The following is an 18,311-nucleotide window of genomic DNA, read 5'->3' as shown; positions in this document are numbered from 1 at the left end:
CCAGCAGCCGAGCACAGCAGTCACCAGCAGCCGAGCACAGCATTCACCAGCAGCCGAGCACAGCATTCACCAGCAGCCGAGCACAGCAGTCACCAGCAGCCGAGCACAGCAGTCACCAGCAGCCGAGCACAGCAGTCACCAGCAGCCGAACACAGCAACCACCAGCAGCCGAGCACAGCAGTCACCAGCAGCCGAGCACAGCAACCACCACCAGCCGAGCACAGCAACCACCAGCAGCCGAACACAGCAGTCACCAGCCGCCGCGCACAGCAGTCACCAGCCGCCGTGCACAGCAGTCACCAGCCGCCGCGCACAGCAGTCACCAGCCGCCGCGCACAGCAGTCACCAGCCGCCGCGCACAGCAGTCACCAGCCGCCGTGCACAGCAGTCACCAGCAGCCACACACAGATGTAGATGTAGATGTAGAGTCCATTTATAACGCGCTAGCAATCGCTCCAAGGAGCATCTCGGCGCCAATATAAGGACAACCAGATGAAAAGGTTGCCTTACTGCTTAAGGAGACCATAACTGGGATCACACTAGCGATAACATTTATGTCCGGGTTGACAATATCCGCAATAAGATGTAAGAGTCCTACCGGACATGGATCAAATGGTGATCCTGATTTGGTTGCCAGGATGGCCTTTTTTGTCTCCTCCAGGCTGATTGTACGGAAAGCTGTAAGCTGGGTGACTTCCTGCCTAGTAGTTTCGTCCTCACATGTTTGATCAAAGCTGGGAACCTCAAAGTCTTTCGTCAGACCCTTAACCTTTTCCTCAAAAAAATCTGCGATGGAGTTGCAAAGCATTTGAGAGGGAGGGATGTCCTGTGTTAGACATTTGGGTTTACTAAAGTCTTTTACAATATTAAAAATCGCCTTCTGTTTACAATTGGCTGTTGCTATGGCTGACGTAAAATACTTTGTTTTAGCCTGTTTGATTAAGGCGTGATATGCTTTCTTGGTCTTTTTGTATTTGGTGCGTTCTGTGCTGAGGTAGTTCTTCCGCCATCTACGTTCAGCCCGTCTTAGTTCCCCCTGTTTATTTTTGAGCTCTAGGTCAAACCAAGGGGCAGATCTCTTCTTATTCCCGGGTTTGAGCTTGCGTCTTCCCTGTCCGGTCATATTTTTTAGTTCTGTCATCCATTCCCTAAAGGTGTTTAGGTTTGGGGATCCGGGTAACTTAGGTCTACACTCTCTGGCTATTGGTATTAATTCGGGATGCTTCATGGTGGCCTTCCAGTCCTCTTGTCTGGCCTGATTGCTTTTGCAAGTGTTCTTTTTATTGGCATTAGTCTCTGGTGTGATCGAGAAAGGCATTAGTACATGGTCAGTCCATATTTGGGGTTTCAGCTGTTCTGTTGTTGAAGTGTCTAAATTGGTAGCAATACAATCAATCGTGTGTCCCGCCTCGTGAGTGGCTGGAGTATCACGTATTTTAAGACCCAGTACTTCAATGGTTTCTCTGAAGGAGGCAGTAGGTGCCTCAGTTATAGACTCAAGATGAATATTCACATCCCCCAACAAGGTAAAGTTTGAATATCTGAGTATCAGTGGGCTTAGCGCTTCTCCCACACTTCCTAAAAAGTCAGTGCTAGTACCGGGAGGGCGGTAAATTAATGCCCCAGAGAAGGAGAAGTTGTCGTGAATTTTAATACTAAAGGCCATCCCTTCCGCCTCTTTTAAATCATGGAGTTCTGTTATGACACACCCAAAGATATCTCTGTGTATAATGGCAACTCCTCCTCCCCGTTGCTCATTGCCTCTGTCAACCCTCTGGATACCATACCCTAAAGGTAGGGCATGTACCAGATCAGGAGTGCACCAGGGTTTGAGCCAAGTCTCTGTAATAAAGAGACAATCTAGGTTGTCGTCTATGAGGAGGTCATATATGTGCTGGGCATGTTTTGATAAAGATCTAGCGTTTATTAAGCCCGCTTTTAAGGTCTGGGTGGGGGGGGTATGTATTGTAAGGGCGGATACCTGAGACCATGATAATGCGATATGGCATTTGTGGCAACTCACCGGACCTATCCAGTTCGAAGGGTCTAGGTTGTGGTGCTCGCAATCGTGGACTGGTTGTAAGGCTAATAGTTGTTGCCTGCTGTAAATGTCTTTACTGATCCCAGCAGAGTCCTTAGCCCTATGCCCGGCCCGTGCGCGGACGGGCGCAGACGGGCTGGACTCTGGCTTGACTCCGGCGCGAGTCCGGCGCGTCCGCTGATCGCGTCCGCTGCGCGAAGTCATGGCTGTCTATTTTTATAGCGGTGACTCTCGCCCCTAAGGAAGGCTCGCCCTACCTAAGATGGCCGCCGCAATAGTTCTACCCTTGCCAGCAGATCAAACAGCCCTGAAATCGGCTGTGCCGTCTGGGGGAGGCAGCGCTCTGCAGGAAGAGTGCACCCAGTCAATTTTAAAGGTCAGTGCATTAAAATAATGTTTCTGCCCGAAAATCGGCAGAAACACCACAGCGTCGTGCTAAATCTGCGCGCTGGTGCAGGGGGGAGAGGACACAAAGGGCAAGTGAAAAAGCAATGAACAAATGTATTTTAAAAAATAGCAGGAGAGAAAGAATGACCGCCCGGCTCAAGCCTCAGGCGATATTAGCAGTAATCCTGCAGCCACACAAAGCAGTCACCAACAGCGGCGCACAGCAGTCATCAGCAGCCACACAAAGCAGTCACCAACAGCGGCGCACAGCAGTCATCAGCAGCCACACACAGATCAGGACGATTCATTTAAAAGTTATTACTGGGTGAGCCACTTCTGGTGCACACCGATGTGCTGCCAGTTAAGGTGGCGGCTCTAAGTGTGATACCAGAAATAACAATAATAATTCCTGTTTGTAAAGCACAAACATATCACCCCCTTAAGGGTTTCAAGGCCCTGGGGTGCCGTCGGGGAGATTATTTTGTTTATTTATTTTATTTTAAAAGTTTTATATAGCGCTGGCTAGACCCAGCAGTATCAGAGCGCTTTACTTGATCATGATAGTATAAGGCAAACATGGTATAAAAAGCATAATAACAAAGTAAAAAACAACATAAATTACAAAATCAAGGAGGAATGAAACAGGAGTTGGAGCAATACAATACAGGTAATATAGGTAGAGTGGAGTACAGGAAGAGGGCCATATATTACTGAGACAAATATGGTATAATGAAAAGAGATCAGGAGTCGGGCACAGGTTAGGATCCCAAGTCGTAGTTAAGGAGGTGGGTTTTGAGGTCTTTTTTGAAGCTGGCATAAGAGGGGTTACAGCGCAGGTTTTTCGGGAGGGTATTACAGATAGTAGGGGCAGTGCCAGAGAAGGAGCAAGATTGTGTGGTTTTCTTCTTATGCAGAGGTGGGATTAGGATGAGGGCGTTGGTGCTTCTCAGAGGACGAGTGGTACCAGCGATGAGTAGTTTCTTGGATAGGTACTGCGGAGTGTTTTGGTGGAGAGCTTTATGAGTAATGCAGGCCGTTTTGTAAGTTGATCTCCCTTCGATAGGGAGCCATTTAAGAGATTTGAGAACTGGGGAGATATGATCGAAGCGTTTGCAGTTTGTGATGAGCCTGGCTGCAAGGTTGAGCACAGCTTTAATTGGAGCAAGGTGGACCTTGGGGATTCCGTTGAGGATGGCGTTACCATAGTCAATACGTGAAAGAACCAGAGATTGAACTGCAAGTTTAAAATCATCGATGGGTAAGAGTGGTTTGATTTTCTTGAGGTGAAGGAGAGTGAAGAGGGCTCCTTTGGCAGAGTTTTTGATGTGAACGTTAAAGGTGAGGGTGTTGTTGATAGTAATGCCAAGAGATTTGACGGAGTTGGACAGTGTGAGTAAGCAGTTGAGTGCTTTAAGGACTGAAATCCATGATTGAATGGGGAGACAGTTCTTTTTAGGGAAGAAGATGATGATTTCAGTTGTATTTGGGTTTAGTTAGAGATGATTTGACTGGAACCAGGATTGAATCTTGTGAAGGGAGTTGTTCAGGTTTAAGATGTCAGCGTGAGTTTTATTCTTGTAATAGATTTGGGTGTCATCAGCGTATAGGTGGTAGTTAATGCCTGCTTGTTTAAGAATGAGAGTGAGGGGTTCCATAAAGAGGCTAAGTGAGCTATTGCCAAGAGTCACATGATGCTGAGCTGCCGCCAGCTATTGAACTGTGAGCCATGTGCTCCGGAGGCAGTCGGTCTGGCCACCGCACCACACCTCTCCCTTAGATCAAGAGATCCGTTTGTAGCGCCAAGAGACCCCTTGGTGCTTTAGGCGCCTAACGTCTGCATCACCCACAAGACTGCTGCTCTGAGTTTTGTCAACACTGTAGTGTCCAGAAGCTTTCTGAAGTACAAGGGCACAGCCTGGGACTAGTCTCATAGATGCTTAATACGTGCCCCCGTGGTGCGAGTACATCTTTACCAATATCCTGGGACTGCCCTGCACTTCCCATGGCCCTGGCACTGGGTGGATACAGAGGTCCTGCTGCAACCGGAGAGGATGCGGCAGGGCCCAGAGTCAGGAGAATTCTTTATCGAAGGAGGAGCGAAGATACAGCTTGGAAATCTGATTCAAGGTAAGGGCAGAGGAGGACGACAGGCACGAGATGCTAAGATCAGAGAAGAGGAACGCCACTGGTCACTGGCAATTTCTGCTTCCAGAGGCAGTGGGGCATGTTCTGCTCCAGAAGCACAAAGTGATCAAAATCATGGCCCACTTCCAATAAGTGAGTCTACAAGGGAACTTAGGGCCAAGTCTATCAGAGCTCACAGGAAAGATTACAAAACACACATTGATACAGCCAATTCATTTGGTTTAAATATACAGTGCATGTAGATAGGCACATACAAACAACATCCACTCACATGCTACATAGATGCCATATACAAGCAAATATGCAGACAAAAAAACAGGCATCCGTATACACTCAGTTCTTGCAGTCAGACTTGCACACAATCATGTAACCATGGAAACAAACCTAGCAGGACCTGCACTCACCGAGCACCTAACATGTAGCAAAACATTCTGACGACAGAGACATGTTATGCTGGCCGCTCGTACAGCAGGACTTTATAATGCTCTAAGACCATCTTAAAGTGCTAGCGATGACAGGGCAGTGGAAAGGAGGGAACAGGAGGGGAAATGGGGGAGGGGTGAGAGACATACACATAGATGGTAGGTAACTTAACCAGTTTGAGGAATCTGTGCCTGATGCAGACCTAGGAATGGTAGATATTTATAGACCCGAGGAATAGGAATGGACTCTTGCCCACAAACCAACAGACAGAGGCTGCCATATACAGCACCAACCCTAATGGCACGCATACAGTCCCACACAACACTGAAAGAGATGAATGGATTCCACCAGTGGCATAAATAAGCATGGCAGCGCTTGCACCACTAGGCTGATGTCCACTACTGACCCAACATTCTACCGCTGTCTGGTAGCCACTGCACTTGCAATATCAGGTGAAAGCCTGGGGGCAAGGAGGTTAAGACTAGCTAGAGGGGAATGCCCCCATCACACGCCTTCCAGTGTGTGTCTTGATGACCTTCCTGTGCGTCTTGATTAATGCTGTAGAAAGAAGAAACCTGGGTTTGCCTTTTTGAGCAAAATGTACAAGGTGGGGCAATGCACTTTACAGTCTTGGATCTCAGTGCACCTGTCTGTCAAAATATGAATAACTTTGAAACTAACTCAAATCCACCATTAAATGTGAAGGTACAAAAAATCTCGGCATATACCATCAGAGCCTGCGCAAAAGTACTACAGAAGCCAAAGCCAGGACCAGAGTTTCAGTAAACTTTCACGCAATGAATAAGGAAGCATGAGTGATCAAGAAGAAACTAAGACTGTAAACCCTTACACATTATACCCATACCATCACTGTGATACTTTTTCCTAGGGTTAGCATTCACAGCAGCAAATGTCACAGAAAGATGGCTTCCAAGGACCACTACTTACATCCTGCAAAAGCTTCTCCAAGTTCTCCTGCAGTTCGTAGAAGTACCGGGAGGTGATCAGTCCTTCCTTCGACTTGTCCAGGCAATCCCGAGCCAGCTCGATCACCTGATGATGAATGAAGCTGAGCACCCCATCAGCTAACGGCAAAACATTCTCTGGATCGTTGGAGGTGGTGAACTCAGCTAGCCTCTCCTCCATCTGCGCTGTGGCCTGCAGAAAGAATGATGCATACATGAAATCCCATTCCACCAAATGACAATACAACCCCCAACGTCTTCCTGCTTTTGCCTCAACTGCACCCTCTCATTGGTCTCACTCAGGACTCGAACCAAGGTAGTGAGGTTCTCTTGGGGTTTAAAAAGATTTGTACAGGGTTACATGAAGCCAGAGTCACTGGGTCATTGTTCAGCTCGTTACTTGTTCCTGCTAACATTTCAAGCAACATGTATTGGTGACAAACAGGACTCCTAACGAGTACGAGGAAAATCAACATCAAAAACCTGGAGTATACAATAAATGTGGACGTGAAGGAGAGTACAGTGAACGCCGATGAGGAGGGGGTCAAATGAAAGTCGACAAGGAGGACTCTGGGTAAGTACAATAAATGTCGACGAGTGGGAGTTAAAGAGGGTGCAATCATGGTCGACAAGGAGGACTCAAGGGGAGTATACAATGAATGTCGACAAGAAGCAGTCAAAGCGGGTATGAATGCCGACGAGCAGGGTTCAAAGGGGGGTACCATAAATGTTAATGAAGAGGACTTAAGGTGAGTACACTGAATGTCGACAAAGAGGACTCAATGAGAGTGCAATGACGGACAAGAAGGAGGACTTAAGCAGTGTACAATGAATGTGGATGTGCAGGATTCGATGAGAGTACAATGAATGTCGACAAGGAGGCATTGAGGTTAGTACAGTGAATGTCAACAAAGAAATCGAGGTGGGTACAATGAATGTCGACAAGGAGGCATTGAGGTTAGTTCAGTGAATGTCGACAAAGAAATCAAGGTGGGCACAAAGAATGTCGACAAGGAGGAATAAAGGTGGGTGCAATTTATACTGACAAGGAGGATTAAAGCTGGGCACAATGAATGACGAGGGGGAGGAATGAGGGCTTAAGCTGGGTATAATGAATGTCACTGAGAAGGAATAAAGGTGCGTTCAATGGAAGATGACGGGAAAGAATCAAGTTGACATAATGTCAACAGTGGACTTGATGGGGGTGCAAAACATATTAAATTGTGCCATGAAGACAATGCATCGCAACAAGGAACACTCAAAGCTGGTACAACACATGTTAACAAGAAGCATCTGTGGTGGGTATAAAACATGTTAAAGACCACTTTAAATGTTTGAAATAGTATGAAGGTGCATGAGGGCGCAGTGAAGAGTACAGAAACAGGCAGATGACCAGGTTATTTGTGCTCCATATTGTGTTTGACAGATCCAGTGCATTGAGAACTGACTCATCTCGCATGCTCACTTTTTATTTATTTAATAAGAAATTGTAATTTGTAGTTGAGCTTTGCCCAGAGTGGTACTTTCTTATTCTGTCTGAGTATTGCACAGTTACTTGAGGCAAGAGCATGTCTTAAGAACAGATGTCTAGCTACAAGAAGAACATCAACTGGTCCACAGGGTGCTCAGCTGAACTCACAATCTATCTACATGGCTACCACACGTACCACCTATGTCTTGTCTTTTATTTCAGAAAGGGATAGAACAGTTTGAATGAGTGGATCAATGTGCAATGAGTTAACACGTTTCAAATGTAAGCGTTCTCTCTTGCTCTCATTTAAGATCTAGTTGTTTCTATTTTTTAAATGCCTCTGGTGGTTTACAGTTATTGGGGAAAAAAAAATCACAAAGTTTTTGAAATTCCATGAAAAAATGTGTGCATTTTTCATAAAAGAAAGGGACTTTGCAGCAACAGCTGGGTATTGTGGAAGATAAATGAAAAATATGACAGTGCCCACGATGAGAAAACAAAAATAAAATGCCTGTGTTAGCAGATGGCCTGCTGATCAGTGCTCCTCTCTTCAACACCAGTAATATCTGTGCAGGTCACCTTTCATCCTTGTCGACCCTGGAAGGTGAAGTAGCAGTTTCTGCTTTGAGACATTTGCTGTCCCTGCTCTTTGCTTACCACACTTCACTGAACAAGGCTGAACTGTTAATCATTTTACTTACTATCTGCTTTTGGGAAGGTAGAACAGTTTTTAATGGCAGGAAGCTTTGTTTAAATTATGTCACACAGCCTATAAGCTGTAAATCATGATGTATGTATAGGCCTCCTCTTACGTGGAGGATTTGTAGATCTACGGTCTGTGTTTCCACTCTCAGGTGGAGTCTGGTAGCTGATGTCCTCCACTGATTAACACACTATTTCGATGCGTCTAAATAAACGTGTATTCTGGTATTACCCGAGCAAAGTGTTGTTTTTTTCTTCCACAGTATAAAAGAAAACTGCTGACAGGCTGCCCTGAGAAAAAGGATTTCTATTACAGGCCCTCCCGAAATGTGTTGTGAGCTTACCTTGGGGAACCTTTCTTTGTACACATGGTTCATCATCACGATCTCCCCGTCGTAGGAAATGGGCGACCGTCCAGGACTGGAAAACAAATGAATGAAAACATGAGAAACTTTAACAGAACCTTCTCCTACTACTTATCAGAAACACTTATCAGACAAGCATGAGGACCCCAAGCGTGTGGAACAGACCGAGTCCTTTCTATCACAATCACCGGAGCAACCAACTCTAGGAAAGCTCGTGAGGTCATCACACGAAATAGGGGGAAAGCACTGGAGTCCATCATAGCAGTGCAAGCTGCTTAGTGCAGCAAAGTGATAAAATAATTAAGAAAATAAGTGTGTGCAATTTAATGTAGTTATCAATATACCGCGAGAAGTAGTCATTTGCTGACTAGAGAGCAGGTGTCTGTGTAACTTTCTGTTTTGCTCTAAGTCTATGTAGGATTTGAACTAGATTTGAAATTATGAAAAAGTTTGAATTTCCTTAGTCTGGTATGCATATATTTTTACAAAAAGGTTTGTGGTCCACCATCAATAAAGATCCAAGAGTCTGCAGCTGGGTGTAATCAGGATCAGCTTTCTTTAACTGAAATCAAGTGGACCATAAATCCATGGGCGGCCATCATGGTAAACACTAGAGATCCCTGGACCACCATGATGATGTGGCAGCGTTAGAATCCAGATCAGAATAAGTATCTGCCCTTACAAGGCTTGAGGGAGTGTGGGGAGAAGGGAATTGTACACAAATAACATTGTGCGACTGCCAGACCTGTTTTCAGAACAATGGGATATGCACGCCAAATACTGAAAACCACAAAACTAGGACCAGAGAAGCACAAGGAAACAGATGGAAGAACACGGCAAATGCACAGAACACCACTTTACACTAACAAACACTGCCTCAATTGCAGACCCAGTACATCCAGTTAGGCATTTAGCATATCTAAATAGAATACGTAAGAAAGGCATACAGTTTAGAAGACTCTCTCAAGTGTTTGCCAATCTGAGAACACACTAGGGCTTTAATATTATTGGTTTAATTTATAACCTCGGATCTCAAAACTGGAGCATTAATGTAATGTCCTTCGGGAGAGGTCAAACCTCCAAACCCTTCCAATTTTACACACAGAGACTGAGTACTTTAAAACAAATTTGCTGAAAAGATAGCATTAACATTGAAGACTTTCAATTTGCATAATGTGATATGAAGAACTTTTGTGTGAGATGTATCAAGTTTAACCAATGTATGTAGACGAAGCCTAAAGTAAACCCACTGCCTACAAACACACCAACATCCACCCGTTTTCAGATGGTCTATGGGAAAATAATATCGGTTTTATGGACGGGTAGCAGCTTGGACCAATATATCTCTGGGAACAGCTCCTCTACGGGAAGCCAGGCATTCCTTCTCGTTACGGTAGAGGGGCCTAGTTGTAGATGAGTTTGGTAGTCTGGATTATCACTTAATATTTTTCAAAATGCATACATTAGGTATGCAAGTTCATTGCAGCAACCCATTCACTTGCTTCCTTTCTAGCGGCTCATGAGCCTCGGAAAGGATTTCCTACTGGCAGACCTCTATGTGAAGGGACTACGTTGTGAGTGGCAGAAGTGTCTCTCTACTGCAAGTGTATAAGGTGTAACTCTTCAACACTTCAGGAACTTCCCAAGTACAAGTTTCATCAACTACTGCTATTACTTACTCCTTTGCCTGAGCTTGCTTGCTCCGATGTCTGTTACACGGTCAGCTGATCCAGCGTTCAAATAATAATTTCATTTTTTCTATAATACTTGACACTGCACTTCTAAAGTTTCTAAACAATGTAAGTAACGTGTTGCTATTAATCAATTCAATTGTACTTGATTTGTGGAGCTTGGAAGATTGAGTTTGCCTTGCCAAGATTAGAGTTTAAGAAAACTGCTGACGTCAGACAACAAAGTGAATTTGCTAATTATAGTCCAAGCCACTGGAATTATTCTATATCCCAGCCCTGATATTTCCAAATAGTTATGGACTCACCGCATTGCCACATAATCCATCAACTGCTGTATAATCTGCACATTTTAACAAAAAAACTGTACCTCAAACAGATCAAAAGTTACTAAAAGTGCAGTGACAACTGTTGTCGCATAGTGGGGGGCCCTTCACAAAGGTTGACTGGTAACCTTCCTGCTACTAATTGCTTTATTTGGGTGTCAAACTGGTACTAATGTGATAAAACCCTTCCAAGATAGTTTTAAAAATACAAAATAATGAGGCAATACTATCACAAAATGTGCTGCATTTTGCAGCATAATTGCCTTTTCGTGTTGCATAATTTAGTCAATCCTGCCACATAACATGGTCCTCTTCTGCTGCATAATTTCAGGGGGCTCATCACAGTGACGAGTTCAAGTTAAGAACACCAACACAAATTCACCTCTTTCAAGGAAAAGCTAAAATTCTTCTCCTTAAGAGTTTATTTTGTGTGGAAATTAAAGCAGAACTTAAGATAAAACACGTTATTACAGATACGTGAACATTCTGTGGTACCAGATTCTGTTGGAAAGCAGTGTCGAACTAGGATAAGCAGCAGGCAAAAAGTGAGACAATTTAGAGCATAATGATATGATTATGGAACAAAAAAAACAGAAGCATAAGCACAGCCAGTAGGTCGTGCCTGAAACAGAAAGGCGGAACGTTTGGCACACGCTTGCTATTAAAGCATTAGCAAACATGACCTGTGGAAGTCTTGCAATATTTTCTCTGTGACAAAAAAGAGAGGTGGTGGTGCGGTGCATGTGTTGTAACGTCACTACGTACACAACATTTCGCTTTCTCTGTAGGCTTCACATACTGTTCCAAGATGTAAAACAGGCATCTTGCTACAATGTTATTACAAAGGAAGCAAGTGCAGGAGCGCAAAATGAAGGAGCTGCTCCTGGGCCCTCGCAAAATAAAATAAATACATCAAACAAAAAAATGATCACAGCACAAGGGATGGAGGAGCAATGGTGATGAGCGAGTGCCCTGGCAGCAGTCTGCATCTGCGGGGTCCTCACAAATCAAAATAAATAATAATTTTAAAAAACTCACAAAGTAGGAAGAGAAGGGCAGGAAAATCAACAGCGAGAAGCGAGCATCCCAACAGTAGTGAAAATGATAGTAAAGAAGAAATGCCCAATTGGTGGGACAAACACAAGAAGGTAAATAATAAGAAGCAAGCAAATGAAGTTGATAAGTAAGACCACCATTAATAAGCAACGGGACGGCACAAAGTGCACTCAGTACACAGTAAAAGGTCTTCGTCAACAGACAGCCTAAGCGGTCTGGAGGAGATAGCTAAAAACTTATGATGGAAGAAAAAAAAAATCATACAAAAGAAATGAAACAACAAAGGGACAAGAATTCGAATTCCGTTAAAGGAAGGACATTTTTAAGAAGGCATTTTATCATTCAAAAAACTACAACAATTAAACAAAATAAATAAAATGGACTCATAATTACATCTTTAGAGAAAGGCAAGATAAAAAACTGTACATTGTACAGATTTGGATTTTGTAACTGTTTTGTGCCACTCTCATTTTATGGACTGGCCAGAAAAGACACAAGAATATTTAATTTAAAAAAAATAAACTAAAATAAAAACAAAAGACAGTGACCAGTGGGAGCATGAGGAATGCTAGCTACAGAATGTAGAATGACTTATGAGACAAGACCCATAAAAGGGAAATTCCCACACAAAGGGTAGAAGTAAGTTCACGAAAAGTATGATTTAAAAATGTGGAGGAAGAAAAAGGATTAAATCTTGAAATAATTTATTTCAAATGTTTTTCTTTGCTAATGAGATTTATATATTTTTTTCAATTACTTTGACGTGTTTCATTCATCAATACGTAAATCTGTATTTTTTAACATCAGAGGGGGAAAAAAAAATCACACATGTATCCCCACTCCTATAGATGGAATCTTTGCCTACCTTGAGGAGAGTGACTTCTTAAGGTAAGAGAGCCACCACCAGCATCCACACTGGTGCAATTATGTGGTAGAGTGACCTCCACCAATCAGAGTACAGCACCAGGTGCTAATCTGTTACACTAAAGAAGCTCTCAAAGGCTTTATGTGGGTGACTAATTTTATTTCCAGCATAGCTCTGCAAGAACTGTCCTTTGAGCACTGTTTTATCAGTATTACCAGGCTATTAAATTCCCTGCTAGGGGCAAAAGGGGTTCTACGTGATTTGCAGTATTACAGTATATAGGTCTGTCCAATCTTTCGAAAGGAGGGCCGGATTGATGTACATTTTTCAGGATAACAAATGCTTATGTAAATAAATTCCATATAAATGGATTATATACATTTTATCTTAGCTGAACAACCTGAATGTTCAGCATAGAGACGCCTGCACCGAAGTTGTACAGCTCTGTAAGAGAAGAAACAAGCTGCTTTGGAGTTTATTAATTACATTTCTTACTTTTCTCAGGATTCACACACCTAGTAAATGGAAGCACACACTAAGAAACCAGGATTACACATCCTTTTAAAACTTATTTTGTGCAATAGATGGCCATTTTTTTAATGATCTGCTTTGTGCTCTTTTTCAATGATTTACTAAGCTTTTCTCTGCCAAACAACAACCAAAAATGAATTTCTGCAAACCAGGTTAAAAAAAAAGACATGTTGGGGTTATTAATAAGGGGTTATTAACATATGGCTCAATGAGATTCTGGTCAGTTGCTTAATGTTGATGCACTACTTGCAAACCAGTACTTTGTATATGGGGAACATAGTTGCTGTAATTCTGTTACTGTATGATGACTTTGCACCTTCATAAACTTAATAAAATAACGTAAAAAAAGAGGAATAAAATGCATGTGTCTGAGAAGAGCTGTTCATCATATGGTGAAATCAATTCATTTGTTAAGGACCAGTATTTGGTTTCAGGTAAGGTTAGAAAATAACCTGAAAGATAAGGAAAGGTATGGAGGAAAGTGAATAGGAAGTAAACTGATAACTCGTTTTTTGTTATTTGTCACTACACATTTTATTGACCACATAAAACTGCTACATTGGCTTTTAAATGCACATAAATTATCTCCTTCGAAAGTAAATTTGATCTAAAACATCAAACAAAAATAAAGAGGAATCATTCAACTCAAAACCTGACATTAGAAAACTCTCAAAAAATGTATTGAAATGTTTTAGTAAACGCTGGTATTTGTTTCTCGAAATAAAATGTAGACAACATCATCAAAAAGAGTCCTTATTCGGTATCAGATGGGAGGCCTGCCGCTTCCGGCGCTGAGGAGGGGGCTTTCCACCCGGACTGATCTCAGCTTAGCTCATTGCGACGGTATCTGATGCAAGGACGCTAAGCTGCCCTCTGACTCACTCGGCGCTAAGCACCCCCTCGGGCGGGCAGGGTGAGGTCATTCCGAGATGAATTAATTGCGCATTTAGTTTGCTTGCAGCTTCGCGTAGCGTGACGAGCTCCCCACGTATCCTTTGTTTGAGAGGCCCCCTCCCCACACCTTTCAGAAAATCCCCTCTGGCGGGCTGAGGATGCCAGGCGAGATGTAATATAGATTTACATCTGATGCAATAGATGGAGAGCGGAAAAGTCCGAACACGTCATTTATTAGGTCTTGCCTAGGCAGCGTGCATGCGCTACTCTAGGAGGGCCTTTAGCCATCGGTCTTCACTTTTCAAGCACTTACACTCATGCTTGTGGCGGCATCCACCATGCGGGAGCGAGCAGCGGCGCAGCCACGTTAATTACAAACATATGGCTGCTGCTCGCAGGGCCGGCGCTAGGCATGGGCAGCTGCCCAGGGCCTCGCACCGACAAGGGCCACGCACTGGTGATGTGTCCTGTCGGTTCCCTGGCGATCCATTTCAAAGAAAGGTGTCACCTTTCTTTGAAATGGAGGGGCCCCCCCTCCCTTGGCCTCTCAGGGATGGTATCTGGATACATAAGGGAGGGACACGCTCCCTTAAACTGAAAGGAGACCCATTCACAGACACTGTGGGAGGCCCATTGTCCATCATTTTGGCGCCCCCATAGTTTTAACTTTTAGCCCACAAGCAATTCTCACACCGATCGGACTGAAGGTGTGAGAAATGCTTGTGGGCTGAAAGTTAAAACTGTGGGGGGCGACAAAATGCTGGACAATAGGCCTCCCACAGTATCTGTGAATGGTCTCCTTGCAAGGGGGCACTTATCTACATTAGAGGGGCCTCGCACATTCCCTTTTAGCCCAGGGCCTCGCAAATCCTAGAACCGGCCCTTGCTGCTCGCTCAGCAAGGTGGATGCTGTCACAAGCGCAAGTGCTTGAAAAGTGAAGACAGCGAAGACCGCCTGTTTACATTGTGAAGCACTTCCACCCGTCACTGCCTCTCTTTAGTGAAGCACTTCCACCTGTCACTGCCTCTCTTCCGTCTCTGCTTTTTAAGGTTTATTAAACCAGCGCAACAGCTGCACTTGCTAAGGCGAACAGTGAACAATGGCATCTGGGCGCTTTTCTACAGCGCTTGTTTGTTCCTAATATTCGGCCTCTTTCTGCTCTCTTAGGTGCCCCCTTCGAGATCCTCTTCTCCTTCCACATTCTGCCAGCACCCTCCTACCCCATAGTCGTACACCACCACCCCCAGGTCCACCACCACCAGGTCCACCACCAACACCAATTCCACTACCACCACCACGTCCACCAACACCACGTCCACCACCACCACGTCCACCACCACCACCACCACCACGTCCACCACCACCACGTTCACCACCACCACGTCCACCAATACCACGTCCACCAATACCACCATGTCCACCACCACCTCCACCACCACATCCACCACCAAATCCACCAACACCACGTCCACCAGCACCACGTCCACCACCACCACCAATACCACGTCCACCAATACCACGTCCACCAATACCACGTCCACCAACACCATGTCCACCACGTCCACCAACATCAGGTCCACCAACATCAGGTCCACCACCACCACGTCCACCACCACCACCATGTCCACCACCACCATGTCAACCACCAAAATGTCCACCACTTCCATCACCACCACATCCACTCACACCACATCCACCAATACCACCACCACGTCCACCACCTCCACGTCCACCACCACCACGTTGTCCACCACCATGTCCACCTCCACCACATCAACCACCACAGTGTCAACCATGTCCACCACCACCACATCCACCACCACCACGTCCACCACCACCATGTCCACCACTATCTGTGACGGGTAAAGTGTCACTGGAGGGCAGGCAGGGCTCATAAAATCCCAAAAATGGTACTAGTCCTGTAGGACTAGTACCTTAAAAAATGTCCTAGACCTATTTGCAACCCACTTGACCTCAGTCTCTGAAAGCAGAGCAAATGTGACAAGATAACAAGATTTCGAGGCATCTTTATTGCTCATTAACTTTGTGAGAAATAAAAATACCTTTAAACCTTTTTTTCTTGTCACATTTGTTCCGTTTTCACAGACAGAGGACAAAAGTTGGTTTGTTTTCCTACTCGCCAGAAAGGGCGAGTAGGACCTAAAAACAGCTCGACCTTGTTAAATTTAGTTCGACTATGCGAGCGGAATTTTCGAGCCCTGGCAGGGGTAATAGGAGGGTCAACCCTGGCTGTATATGGGACATTTAAGGTTGCATTGGGTGCAGGAATAAGGCCTAGAAGTATTACACTAGACCCAAGAAACATTTTGAAGAGGCGCAATGCCAGAGGGGCTCCTGTAAAAGCACTCGCAGCATCTCTACCTCACAGTGGCATACCGGCACGAGCCACTCACTCAAAACAAGCATTGGCATAGCGAATAGGTCTCCCTTTGAGACCTCATAAGTGTTTAGCCATGCAACCAAGGATATTGTGCTGGATAACTAAACACGTATAAGGTCCCAAAGGCGAGACCTATTGGCTATGCCAATGCTTGTTTACTTTGCGCTGCATCCAGCGCTGTTGAAGCTGTGGGGCCGCAGCCCAGGTGGATGAATGTTCAAGAAATCAGAGGTACGCCATGTTGGGATGGGCCCAGATTTTTCTTAGGGGATTGGCTGGTGTTGTAGCAGTTTGTGCTTTAGGAAGGTTATTTACATGGCTTTGAAAGTATCTAACGTCCTGTGACTGTGTACAAACAACAACTCATGGAACAGGTAGGGGTTTTTCATACTCAGGATCTTGTGTGTGGTGCACGCATATAAGAACCATGGGTAGCTGGTGTCGCCTGGGTGGGATGTCGTTTTAGGCCCATTACGAGCTTTGCGGCCTGATTTTGAAACGGTTTCTAGTTCTGTTGCTTTCGCAAATGTCTATTAAAAACCACAAGTCACATAAAGGTAGTAGGGATACAATAAAACCTAGGGGGTCTGTCTCTCTTAGAGGGGCAGCATGGGTTTGTGCTTACTCAGTAACTTAATTTGCAGAAACAGGAACCAGTCACTAAAACTATGTATGGACAACACACCGGCCTAAAATGGAGTTACCAACCGAGAAGCACACAACAGACTCCAGAAAAAGCTTGAACTAAAAAAAACAATCTGTATTTTGCGCAGAACATGTGGTGTTAACAAGGGGCCTCTGCATGCAAAAGAGTAAATGTATTCAATTTGATTTTCTTTTTGCGCTGCAAATTATGAGTGATGTCAGAGCCTGGAAAATTTTTGCAGAAATGTCTGACGGTTTGACCCGTCAGTGGTGGAGCTCTAATCTTAACTGAATGTTGCATGGCTAGCTTCTCATTAGTCATGACGTCACAAACTATTATTGTCTTTTCCCTACAGGATCTGCCAAATGTGTGCAACACAAAAATCTTTCTCCACATTCACTTCCTTTCGTCAATCACTACAACTTTACATCCTCCATTCGCTTCTATGCAGGAAGCAGTTGACCACTGAGCACTGGAAAGTAGATGTGAATGCCAGCCGAAGGTTTTAACATGACATTCACAAAACCTGAGTAACATTCTCTAAAATAATTTTAACATTTAAAGGGTCAATCCAGTGTAGCGAATAAGACAGTTCCTTTTAACCTGTCCTGCATCACTAGCAATCAGCAACCAATGCTTAATTTGAGCCGGTAATTTCCGGTTTTCGGCAACAGCACTTAATTGTTAACACCAGGACTTGTGACAGTTTGCCACAAAGTGGTGCTGTCTGGCTAATTTAGAGATGACCACAACAACAGTTTATTTTTAGGTTGAGCCTGGGCAGCGCATGCGCTGAACAAGGCATGCAGTATTGGAGTATGGGTTTGAAGCCCCGCCCACTCTCTGCCCATATTTTGAATTGGCCTGTGTCATTGTCTTTCGAAAACGCTGGCTTCTGAGTTATTAGGCTTGTTAGTCCCGCCTTGGTACATACATGCACACATATCGTTGTAACAACATATCCAAGTTGGAAACATTAACCTGAAGAGTTTTGCGGAACTGAACTACAGCACTGCAATAGCAGACACAGGAAAAACCAAAGAATAAAAAGATGTGTGTAGGGAAACTAAGTTTGACTGAAGGAGCTCTTGTGTTTGAGCATGGTCGCAAGGAGAAACCGGACACAGGCTCTAGTGTCGCACGTGCTCTCAGACATTCTCAAACTATGTACCTATTGAAGTGAGGGAGCAATACTGAATCTTTTTTTTGGACAAAAGGCATCTTCATTCTGCCCGTCTCAACCACAACAAAACAAGCGCAATACGCAGATCCAAAAGCCAGACCTGTATATTCCACAGATTGAGCACACATTATGAAGTTTATGGCCATAACATTGGTCACATCACGCGTCATGTATTGAACTCTGATTAACAGACCTTTGACATCGTGGTCAGCATGGTGCTG

The 18,311-nt window shown here is 44.5% G+C and overlaps 1 protein-coding gene across 7 annotated transcripts in view; it reads right to left on the bottom strand.

Moving 5' to 3' along the window:
- LOC147747076 (microtubule-associated serine/threonine-protein kinase 2-like) overlaps window positions 1–18,311 on the bottom strand; it is a 1,134,689-nt gene that overhangs the window by 201,284 nt on the left and 915,094 nt on the right. For all 7 annotated transcript variants that reach the window (XM_086952330.1, XM_086952331.1, XM_086952332.1 and 4 more), the window contains 2 exons: window positions 8,479–8,554; window positions 5,945–6,154 (listed from right to left, as the gene is read on the bottom strand). In XM_086952330.1, coding sequence (XP_086808456.1) covers window positions 5,945–6,154; window positions 8,479–8,554 — 286 coding nt within the window. The remainder of the gene's footprint in view (window positions 1–5,944; window positions 6,155–8,478; window positions 8,555–18,311) is intronic.

This window comes from Lissotriton vulgaris, chromosome 1_1, assembly GCF_964263255.1.
Source record: "Lissotriton vulgaris chromosome 1_1, aLisVul1.2, whole genome shotgun sequence".
Lineage (NCBI taxonomy): Eukaryota > Metazoa > Chordata > Amphibia > Caudata > Salamandridae > Lissotriton > Lissotriton vulgaris.
This window is presented reverse-complemented; position numbering and strand designations above follow the sequence as displayed.